The sequence below is a fragment of the Zingiber officinale genome, chromosome 9A (assembly GCF_018446385.1).
Source record: "Zingiber officinale cultivar Zhangliang chromosome 9A, Zo_v1.1, whole genome shotgun sequence".
Lineage (NCBI taxonomy): Eukaryota > Viridiplantae > Streptophyta > Magnoliopsida > Zingiberales > Zingiberaceae > Zingiber > Zingiber officinale.
The window spans coordinates 102,156,051-102,166,993 of NC_056002.1; the positions used below are offsets into that span (position 1 = coordinate 102,156,051).

Genomic DNA, 10,943 nt, shown 5'->3' on the forward strand with positions numbered 1-10,943 from the left:
TAACCTCATGCTGGTCCATGCTCCATGGCCACCCATCCCCTGTTTTTACAAAAACACGAGTAAATGTAATGGTTGGACAGATAAACAATCAAGTTTTTATGCTGAAACTAATTTAATTAAAGAAGATTCCAGCTCGCTAGCCATGGAGATGGACAGGTGGAAGTAGTGTTCTTGTGGGTTTGCAGGGTTCTCAGCGGCGGCAGACTGTGGCAACATTTTTTTTTTTCTACAAAAATACCAGCGGGAGGATTCGCGGTGGCGGTACGGCTGCTTTATTTTTTACTTGGTTTTGCGCTCCCTATTTTTCGCCCTGGCTAGAAAAATCACAGTTTGTTGCTTCACGATTTCGCTGCTGGCAAATGATTTGGAGTGCGGTGAAAATGAAAGCGGCTGGAATCGAGTAGTGGGAGAGGGAGAGGTGTCTCCTGATTAATCTCTCCCACCTTACTTCTTAGATGTTCTGCGCGAGTTGATTCCCGAAGGCCTCGCCTTTTCCTCGCAAGACAGCTCGTCGTGGCGCCTGCAGCCTATCACTATGAAGCGGGAGCATCCAGAGGGCCTCCTCGGCGGAGGAGATTGGTACGGCGCGCCGGTGGAGGCGGCAAAGCAGGGAAAGGGGAAGGCGATGATGGGAGTGGAGGTAGGGGCGGAGGATGAGGACGTCGACGAGCTGCTGGCGGCGCTGGGGTACAAGGTCCGGTCGTCGGACATGGCGGACGTCGCGCAAAAGCTGGAGCAGGCGGAGATGGCCATGGGAAGCGGCGTCGCGGCCAGCGACGACGCTTTCCTTTCCCATCTCGCAGCTGACACCGTTCACTACAACCCCTCGGATATTTCGACTTGGGTGGATAACATCCTCTCCGAGCTCAACGCACCTCCTCCCCCTCTCCCGTCGCTGCCGCTGCGTTTTGATGCCCCATCTCCTGTCGATCGGCAGAATCGATTTCTGGATCTTCCACCTTCTGTGTCTAAGCAATCCACCAGCACCACCGAGCTTCCCCTTGTTACGCGGCGCACCCCGGCGGAAGTCTACGAGCTCAAGCCGGTCCCTGCTCTACCCGCCGCGCGTGCTCCGGTACGATTGGCCTATGGTTCCGATTTCCAGTTGGATGTCGCGCCGTCTCCGAGGGATTCGAAGAGGATCAAGTTCTGCAGCTCGCCTCCTTCGTCGTCGTCTTCGACCACGGATGCGGCGACCTCGGCCGCGTCCCCGCTGCCGGTGGTGGTAGTAGACACGCAGGAGGTCGGGATCCGCCTCGTCCACGCTTTGTTAGCCTGCGCGGAGGCGGTGCAACAGGAAAACCTCAAGGCGTCGGACACCCTCGTAAAGCAGATCTCGGTGCTGGCCGCCTCCCAGGGCGGCGCCATGCGCAAGGTCGCCGGTTATTTCGCTGAAGCAGTCGCCCGCCGCATCTACCGTCCACTTCCTCGGGGAGTCGTGGGCTGCTCCTCTTTCGATTCCGTCGCCTTCGACGACATGCTGCATATGCATTTCTACGAGAGCTGCCCCTATCTTAAGTTCGCGCACTTCACCGCCAACCAAGCAATCCTTGAGGCCTTCGCCGGCTGCCGCCGAGTACATGTTATTGACTTCGGGATGCGGCAGGGGCTTCAGTGGCCCGCCCTTCTCCAGGCCCTTGCCCTCCGTCCCGGTGGACCGCCTTCATTCCGCCTCACCGGCATCGGCCCGCCGCAGCCGGACAACTCGGACGCCCTTCAAGAGGTGGGATGGAAGCTGGCGCAGCTGGCTGAAACCATCTGCGTGGACTTCCACTACCGCGGCTTCGTGGCCTCCAGCCTCGCGGATCTGGAGCCTTACATGTTGCTCGGGCAAGACACCGACGACCGCGGCGGAGCGGACAACGATGAGCCAGAGGCAGTAGCCGTGAACTCGGTGCTCGAACTACACCAACTGCTGGCGCGGCCGGGGGTGCTGGAGAAGGTGCTGAGAACTGTCCACAAGGTGCGCCCCCGCATCGTGACGGTGGTCGAGCAGGAAGCGAACCACAACAGAGGGACGTTCCAGGAACGTTTCACCGAGGCCCTGCACTACTACTCGACTATGTTCGATTCCCTGGAGGGCGGAGCGGGGGTGGCAGCTGCGGACAGCGCCGGCGGGCGGGACCGAGCGATGTCGGAGGTCTACCTCGGGCGGCAGATCTGCAACGTGGTGGCCTGCGAGGGAGCAGAGCGAACGGAGAGGCACGAGACGTTGGACCAGTGGCGGGGAAGGATGACCGGCGCCGGCTTCGAATCCGTCCCCATCGGCTCCAACGCCTTTAAGCAGGCGAGCATGCTGCTCGCCCTCTTCGCCGGAGGAGACGGTTACAGGGTAGAAGAAAAGGAGGGCTGCCTCACCCTTGGCTGGCACACCCGCCCGCTGATCGCCGCCTCCGCCTGGCGGGTCGCCGCCGATCCCCTCTCCGCCCGCGGAACATGAAGCAGCCGTGCGATCTCCCTCAGCCGTTGGATTTCCATCGCTCGACCCCACGTTCTCTCCGTGGGCCCTCTTTTCTGCTTCCCTCCTTTATGTTTAAATTTTTTTAAAAAAAAATCCTTTTTTCCCCTCTCTCTCTCTCTCTCTCTCAAGTGTAGCGTAATCATAATAAATCCCTGATTTGCCAAATAAATCATTCCTGCTAAATCGCCTTTCTTCCTTTTCTCAGAGCAATAATTACTGCGAAAAAGAAAAGATTGAGATTAGTGGGATCAACCTGATCGATCGCACGTAGGTGTCAGGAATGAGACGGTGGGGACAGCCAGGGAACACACTGGGCCCACGCTCCACTGCCAGTTGGGCTGATCCTGTGAACAGAAGGAGTGCTGCAGCTGAAGCCTGAAATCCACAAAAAAATCACACAAGGCAAATATGCCCACACAAGTGGACCAGTGTCTGGAGCTCAACCTGCACTCCATGATCTTATCGCAATCTGTACGTTAATTATTGTGCAATGACAACTCAAGCTTATACTTAAACAGGAACAATGAAGTCTACGCCCATCTCATGAGTTGGAGTGGGACAGCAGCAGTTGGTGCCCCGTATTCAAGGAATGACCTGAGCTTCAAAGCAATGTCACCATCTCTTCTTCAGTAGAGCTGCAATCATCTACAGGATTTGTCCATTCAAATTTAACAAAATATTTGTTGTTAGATCATTCAAATAATATAGAATCTGCAATCTACAATCTGTAGGATCTATCATTATTTTTTAAAGCCACAGGGAAAAAGGTGGTTTCACATAACCTGATAAAGTGGTCATCCATGAAACTTGTACCTCATTTATGGTAAAAGCAATCATCTGCAGTTTAGCCTAATCTCTCCGCTCCAGGAAGAGTACAATTTCCAGACTTTATACATCAAACAAGAACAAACTCAAACCTCAATAGTGTAGTTGTGAAAAATGCAGAGGGGCGTTCCAATAGTTGTTTAGGAAGCTATTATCCTACTATACAGACAACAGTACAGATAGTACAGTAAGTAACAGACAGATAATGAAAACAAATACATTAGAAGATGAGATCAATGTTATTTTAAAATTGCAGCATTCCAAGTAGATCTCATGAAAGCATAAACAAGTAGGGGGCTGCAATCACATTACTGAAGAACATGGACTGGCAACCAAATTAGCCCTCTTCACCAAACTCTTTTGTGAATCTCTCATGGACTTCTAGGTCAGCTTTGCTGACGGTTGGCCTCTGCCTTGCCAGTACTTTATCAAAGTCCGTCCGTGCGATTGGAGGTGGAAGGATCTGGTGGTTGCACACACAAGTTAGTACTATGGACTGCAAGAAAGAAAAAAATGGAACGAATGATCAGAATGACACTGAAACAAAGCTTTGCGTGCACCTTATCAGCGAGACCTTTAGCAGCAAGGTCCTGCAATGTGGTCTGAATAGCACCTGGATGTCTCGGTCCACATGGCAACCACATACCCTCACTGGTCTTGTAGAAATGCATTGCATCCTGTGTTTTTCGAACTGGTTCGAAGAGCACATCCTTAACCTACTTAGTCAAAAGCATGCAGGAGGAACACAATCAGCCATCTCTGGCCACTGAAGACCTACGGATTCATTTTCCTCAATGTTAAAAATTCGTAGTTCACTTACACAAACAGCAATATCTGAACCAGAAAAGCCATCTGTGCGGTGGGCTAAGTCCTCAAAATCACTTTCGCTTAAATTGTGAGGGGTATCTCCTAGGTGTACCTAAGATAAAAAGCAAGAAAAGATACTGAGATCCATGGCTAATATGGCAGAGAACAAGATTATTTCATCAATTTTCTACTCATAGTGAATACCTTAAACATATGTTGCCTAGCTTTAACATCAGGAAGAGGAATATAAATTCGCTTATCAAAACGTCGACGGATTGCCTGCAATTGAGCGAAGAAAATAGAAAAGTGGTTAGGACCTTCAGAAGGAGAATAGCATCAACAATAAATTAAAATCTCAAAGACAATAATAACCTGATCCAGAGCATAGGGTGTATTAGTGGCAGCCAGAACAAGAACTTTTTGATCATTGTTTCCCACACCCTGCAAAAATTCATATAATCCAATGGGAGAAAACACAATAGTCAGAAATATGCGAAGCTACTGTTGTATGCTACAAATCGGTGTTCTACTGTCAAAAATCCAGCTTTATGGAACTAGAATATAAAAACTAACCAAAATCATGATATTAACCAAGAAATGGCGCATAACTGGCCACGGAAGGAACAGTTCGTCAATCTAGTCCATATATTAGCTTCAATTTTTCAAGTGTCTATTACACCCTCAAATTTAAAAAGAAAGAAACAAAAAAAGGATCGTGCCTACTACCTTGCTACTTGTGAACTATCAGGCAACCACAACAATTAAACTCAATCTTGGGTACCCTACATATAGCAAGAAACACTAATTTCAATCATGATCTTAGCAAACAAAGGTCGTAAGCCTGATTGGCTTAAGGTAAAAAAATACCAGCACAACCATGGTGAAAAGACTTCACTTCAAGCATGCATATGAAACGCCAATCTTATCTCTCTCTATACAAGGAGAATGTGAAATCTTCTTCCAAATTTGCATGTGGAAGTTCTTGCCACACACCGACGTTCTCAGTCATAACTATGTTAACAAATTATCCAGATACCATGTAAGTAGTAGTTTTATAAGCACATTTCCACTCTCACCCCACGAGCTAGTTATATATCAGAATCAACATTATATTTCATTTGATAAGCTATAAAAAAAATTCCCTAACTCCCATCGACTGGCCCACTTCCACCGAGAGTATGTTTTCATAATGTTTTGTTCGAGTTCAATGTACACATTTTTCAGTATCTAGAAATCAAAATCCATTGATAGTAATTTATTTTATAATATTCTTTTAATTGTAGGTTTATTTAAAGAATATTCCGCCTTAAGTTAAAGCATCTATAGAAGAAAGCCACAACTATATTTGGAGTTCTGATTTATTATTTTTTAGTTTTTTTTTCTTTTTTGCCTATTAAATTATTAAACATCAAATATTTTTATATTACAGTATTTAATATGTTCTATTTTTTATTTATGATTATAATTTAGATCCATTTATGCATGATGTTATGTTATTCCATGTCCATCTGAAAGTTGAAGATTTTGTATGTGCACACAAATAACTATGTATTTACCTGCATCTGCACAAGAAGTTCAGTCTTGATTCTCCTAGAAGCTTCACTTTCATTTCCCTCTCCACGTTGGCCACACAAAGAATCAATTTCATCAATAAAGATTATGGAAGGTGCATTGTCACGAGCCATTTGGAAAAGATTGGCAACTAGCTTTTCACTTTCACCCATCCACTTTGATACTAGGTCTGATGATGATATACTGCAATGGTTTAATCAATTTCAGAACATCGATGTACTGCTCAGATACTACTTTTGTTTAGCCATTTAGGTATATAAACCAGCAATTTCAATTGCACCAATCATATTTTATACAGGCAGTGCCATGGTAGAAAAGTTAAACAAGGGATCCTCAGACCAAGCAGTTAAAAGTTCTTCAAATTAGTTTAGCCTCATTATGCTGCTAAAACAGATTATGACGAAAGAGAAGTATTCTACCAAGTATTAGTAAACCAATCAACTTCTACTCAGAAAACCAATCATCAAAGGGATCAACAAACAAATCAAGAGAATCAAACCTACTCAAATCAATAAATCATACTAGGAGTGATGTATGTAAGAGGTTAGCTAAATGAAGGATTTCCTGACCTGCCGAGAGGCATCCAATATAGCCAAAGGGTGATTCTATCTAGGAGGCCAATGGAATTTTCCATTCTCTACAAAAATAAAAAAAATAAAAAAATGGAACTTCCCACATTTACTTATTGTGAAGGCAAGGATAAATCATGCTGCCAAAAATTCATGGAATCAGTCAACAAGCAGGGAAGAGGAAACACAAAAATTGATGAAGCAAATAGAGATATTGTGGAGTAGTTATGATTTAAACATAAGTCCATAAGATAATCAATGCAACTCAGTTTAGCCGACATCAAAACTAGCTCCATGGGCCACTCCACATCACTGAGAGAAGCAGCTAGGTTATTAAACACATGGATCATGGATGGAAAGAAGGGTTTTCCTCAGATTAGGCACACATCAGAACACCAAAGTTGAATTCCAGATCTTGTCCTTGGGCTTCATAATATCTTATGCCTTTGGATAGGGAGAAACTGTGATACTAAAGTTCATCTCAATATGGGAGCAGACAAAGACTTTTTTAGCATATTGAGTATCTTGTTGTTGGAGAAATCTGGAACAAACCAAACTCAGTAGCAAAATGATTTCCCAACAAACAGGCATACACCAAATTGTAGACATTGGCAAAACACTGACTATTAAGCAGCATCCACCATAGCCAAGTTGTTAAAATAAATCAAATTGTAGATCAATAAGTCCCAAAAATCACATTCTCAGTATATAAAATAAATTGTTCAAGACATGTAAACAATGCACTCAGTTTGTTTAATTGAAAAGGATCAGACCATAGAACAGATTCGCAATGAGGGATGCCATTCCACAAAACCTCTAAACAAGGAGCAACCAATTACAACAAATTTTTAAAGGAAAGGAAGAAAAGAAACAAAAAATTATCTAAGATCGTAGGAATATACCAAGAACTAACAGCTACAAATTAATTTTACTCCCTCTCTTATAATAGTTTAATGACAGTTTTTGTGGACAGAAAATAACCTAAAGAAAGTTGATTCTGCCTCTGTAGCAACGGCCTTTGCCAAATATGACTTTCCAGTTCCAGGTGGACCATATAAAAGAAATGCCCTCCATGGTCTTCGCTTACCTACAGTTTTCAAATGGTAATATACTGATTGAAAAGACTCACAATTAAAACAAGCCAAAGGATGGCATCAAATAAATTAGAACTGATTAACTATTTTACAAGTCAAACCAACTAAAATTTATGACCTCATAAAAAAAATAAAGCAAGAAGCTCAAAACAACACTAACAATTTGCATCAAAATAACTAGACAACGTGGAAAATTAATCATAATAGCCATATATGGTCAATTTGGTATATTAATCATGTTGGAAAATGGCACCAATTAAACTGCGCCAGTAGGAGCTACCCATGTTAAAAAATAAATAAATAAATAAATAAATCCTAAATTCACTGAAGTATCTTGTTCAATATTGATAACTGTTGACCAAGAAAAGATAGTGAATTTTAGCCTTGTTCGTTTAACTGTTTTTAAGGAACAGTGTGGTATTTGGCACAGTTTGTTTTTAAGGAACAGTGTGGTATTTGGCACCACTGTGCCACCAAAGATGCGGAATTATGTACTTTCTTCAAAAATAATATCATTTCATGTGCAAAATTTAACGTTAGTAAAGATGAATCTGGATCAAGCATCAGGATCTTCTCACGCCACTGAATTTTATGCAAGGAAAAAGCAGCTTTTTTAAGTGTGTGTATGTTTTTCAGGTGAAGTAATTATTAAATATCACTAGACCCTTTTTTACATGATTAATCTTTATTAATTTACATTGTCTCAGATAAACAGAGACAATGATGTGAAATTTTCAAACAGGGAAACATCTAGTTTTAGAAAGAAATAAAAGTTCTTGCTATTCCTGCATTTCTCTTGTATCTTAAATCCTAAAAACAGGCGAGGATCTCACTTTTCCCAATTACAGTCTTTATCAATAGAAATGTTTCCACATGCATCCTTGTTTCTACTCTTAAATTCATCCAGTCCAACCCACGAAGATGTAGCTCTTCCTATTCTCACATCCATGTTACGGTGGAGAGTTTTATCAGAAGCTACATCGAAGTCATTTTTCTACCTAATTCTCACAATTAGCTCAAAACGCTTACTTGTGATGCATAGATATTACTTACAGACAGTTCCTTTGTTTCAATGCCTATATGCAATCCTTGACCCAATTAGGCAGAGCAGATGTTTAACGAACAAAAGGGCCTGACAAGCGAGGGCAAATTAACATTTTCAAAGTTCTCCCTAACTAACAATCCATAAATTTTCAAGATTAGTGATTCTGGTGTGTATAGAAAATCAGCAAGATAAGCTTCGAGCAACAAAGCGCATCTTGCAAAGTTAATGGGAAAAAAACAAACCAGTGAAGAACTGCGGGAACTTGACGGGCAATATCACGGCCTCCTGCAAGGCCTGCTTGGCGCTCTCGAGCCCCGCGACATCGTTCCACTTCACGTTGGGCTTCTCAGTTATGATCGCGGATGTAAGCCCTGCCCTGAGCTTTGCCTGATCGGCGTCCTCGCCGCCACCTTCTCCATCCTTGGGCTTGGTTTTTGGTCTGGCAGCAACAGCGGCGTCGCCGTTGGCGGCGGGACCAGAGCCGCCGCCATCGTCGAGCACAGCGCGGATCTCCTCCGCTCGACGGAGGTACTCGGTGAACTTCTGGGTGATAGCCTCCTTGATTTTTGGGTTCTTCTCGTACTTGAGATGGGTGCGGAAGTACTCAAGGGCGTTCATGTAGAGGGGGAAGGCCTTGACGTAGTTCCCGGCGTTATCCTCCTGCACCGCCTGCTTCACGTACTCAATCGCCTGCTCCTTGAAGTTGCTATACATCGCAGCAACAATCTCGATCCGATAAAAGGGAAGGCGAAGAAGAAATCTTAAGAATAAGAACCCTAGAGTTGGACTCCAATCCTCGAAAAAAAGTTGAGCCGATCGCCAATAAATAGGAAACGAATCGATATGGGAATTCGCAGAGAAATCTTGATCATCAAGTATGCATCTAGGATCACACTCAACCTTCAGATTGTTCGATCGCCGAAGCCTTCGACGACTTCCCGAAAAGTAGACCGATCGAGGAGGAACAACGCGGACATTCGTGGAAGAAAAGACGAGATTTTTAAGTCACGACTCACGTCACACTAATAGATTGCGAGTTCCAGTCTTATCTAAATGGAGGATCCTATCAACCACGACTTGGCTTACGAGTTACCCCTAAACGGATCGACGGCGAACGATGTGCTTGGCGCCATAGCCGCTGATTCGTGAAACTATATTTATTTTGTATTTTATTTAAAATAAATGGCCGAAGTTAGGTCTTTTGGGCCAATTCGGCCCAAATCAAACCGAGCCGTGACCGACTCATTGGAAACCCGTAGATTTTGGTACGAACAATGAGGGTATTGTTGTCATTTGACGGAAACCCTAAATAGGGTTTCCATTTAGCCTTCGATGTATATATATACCACTTTGTCCCGTTGTTTCGATCCACCTCCTTCTGCCGCCGCCGCATCTAACTCCCTCCGGCGTAGATCACCATGAAGTACAATCCGAGAGTATCAAGCTCCCGCCGGAAGTGCAGGAAGGCGCATTTCACTGCCCCATCGAGCGTCCGGCGGATTCTTATGAGCGCGCCGCTCTCGACCGATCTAAGGAACAAGTACAACGTGAGGTCTGTCCCGGTGCGCAAGGACGATGAAGTGCAAGTGGTGCGCGGAACCTACAAGGGCCGCGAGGGAAAGGTCGTGCAGGTCTACCGCCGGAAGTGGGTAATCCACGTCGAGCGCATCACCCGCGAGAAGGTCAATGGATCCACCGTTAACGTCGGCATCAACGCCTCGAAGGTGGTGATCACCAAGCTCAAGCTCGACAAGGACCGCAAGGCCCTCCTCGAGCGCAAGGCCCGAGGCCGCACCGCCGACAAGTCCAAGGGCAAGTTCACGGTGGATGAGGTCGCCGCCCGTGGAGCTGCTTCCCTCCAGGAGATTGACTGATCTCATCCGTCTCGTTTGGTCCTCCCTCTCTCTTAAAATTTTCTTCTTTTCCGTTTATGCATCAGCATTCAATGCCTCGACATTTAGGATGTTTTCTGCATTCGAGATGCTAAATACCTCCGTACTTGTTTTGCCTAAAGTCGGGCCTTCGTCTTAACATTTTGTTAGAGTCTTCTAAGTTAAATTCGTGCTGCTTTCTTTAAATCCATTGCTTGATCGTAGTAACTAGTAAGTTCTAGTCTTCTATGTTTCTGTATTCTGATTAAAATTCTGATGCTTCATTCGAGTTAAAAACTTTAAGTTTGCTGATCATGGGAGCTCCAGTAGGAATTGGCTATTAGAAATTTCTGTAAGTTAACCTCACAAGCCTCAAAAACACATCGATCAAACCTGAAGGCTGAAACCACAAGAAGACATGTCTCCCTCCTCTCTTCCTATCTCAATAGATGACACAATAACAATACCCTTTGAGAAACACACACAGGCATACACATACACCTGCAAAAAGCCAGTGGATAGAGATCATGTTACTTTGGAGGTGTGCGAATCTATGGTAGCTGCTCCTTCAGGAATAACCGCTGTGGCGCTGACTGTTTGATACGGCCGGGGCGTCGCCGGTTGCGGAGCAGCCTGAGAGTAATGCATCAGCGGATGGCTGAGGGCCATTGCGGTATCATAACCATAATCGGCCACGGC

General features: G+C 44.8%; 3 protein-coding genes across 3 annotated transcripts; 2 read left to right on the plus strand and 1 right to left on the minus strand.

Moving 5' to 3' along the window:
* The first annotated feature begins 254 nt into the window (after window positions 1-254).
* On the plus strand, window positions 255-3,185 carry LOC122019704 (DELLA protein SLN1-like). Its single transcript, XM_042577174.1, has 2 exons — window positions 255-2,500; window positions 2,667-3,185. Exon 1 carries the CDS (start codon window positions 536-538, stop codon window positions 2,438-2,440), a length of 1,905 nt encoding a protein of 634 aa, XP_042433108.1. The 5' UTR covers window positions 255-535; the 3' UTR covers window positions 2,441-2,500; window positions 2,667-3,185.
* A 203-nt stretch (window positions 3,186-3,388) lies between these two features.
* LOC122019705 (protein SUPPRESSOR OF K(+) TRANSPORT GROWTH DEFECT 1-like) lies at window positions 3,389-9,389 on the minus strand. Its single transcript, XM_042577175.1, has 8 exons — window positions 8,616-9,389; window positions 7,216-7,321; window positions 5,650-5,848; window positions 4,466-4,534; window positions 4,298-4,372; window positions 4,107-4,205; window positions 3,847-4,002; window positions 3,389-3,749 (listed from the first exon to the last, which is right to left on the minus strand). Exons 1-8 carry the CDS (start codon window positions 9,085-9,087, stop codon window positions 3,624-3,626), a joined length of 1,302 nt encoding a protein of 433 aa, XP_042433109.1. The 5' UTR covers window positions 9,088-9,389; the 3' UTR covers window positions 3,389-3,623.
* Window positions 9,390-9,734: 345 nt separating this feature from the next.
* On the plus strand, window positions 9,735-10,451 carry LOC122021853 (60S ribosomal protein L26-2-like). The gene has a single exon (XM_042580019.1). The coding sequence runs from the start codon at window positions 9,792-9,794 to the stop codon at window positions 10,245-10,247; it is 456 nt and encodes a 151-aa protein (XP_042435953.1). The 5' UTR covers window positions 9,735-9,791; the 3' UTR covers window positions 10,248-10,451.
* The last annotated feature ends 492 nt before the right edge of the window (window positions 10,452-10,943 follow it).

Excerpts from the sequence above, each read along its gene's own strand:
- LOC122019704 (XM_042577174.1), top strand. The coding sequence starts at position 536 with ATGAAGCGGGAGCATCCAGAGGGCCTCCTCGGCGGAGGAGATTGGTAC.
- LOC122019705 (XM_042577175.1), bottom strand. The coding sequence starts at position 9,087 with ATGTATAGCAACTTCAAGGAGCAGGCGATTGAGTACGTGAAGCAGGCG. Across the intron at positions 7,322-8,615 it reads GTTCCCGCAGTTCTTCACTG|GTAAGCGAAGACCATGGAGG; the intron begins GTTTGTTTTTTT and ends TGAAAACTGTAG. Across the intron at positions 4,373-4,465 it reads CACCCTATGCTCTGGATCAG|GCAATCCGTCGACGTTTTGA; the intron begins GTTATTATTGTC and ends GCTCAATTGCAG.
- LOC122021853 (XM_042580019.1), top strand. The coding sequence starts at position 9,792 with ATGAAGTACAATCCGAGAGTATCAAGCTCCCGCCGGAAGTGCAGGAAG.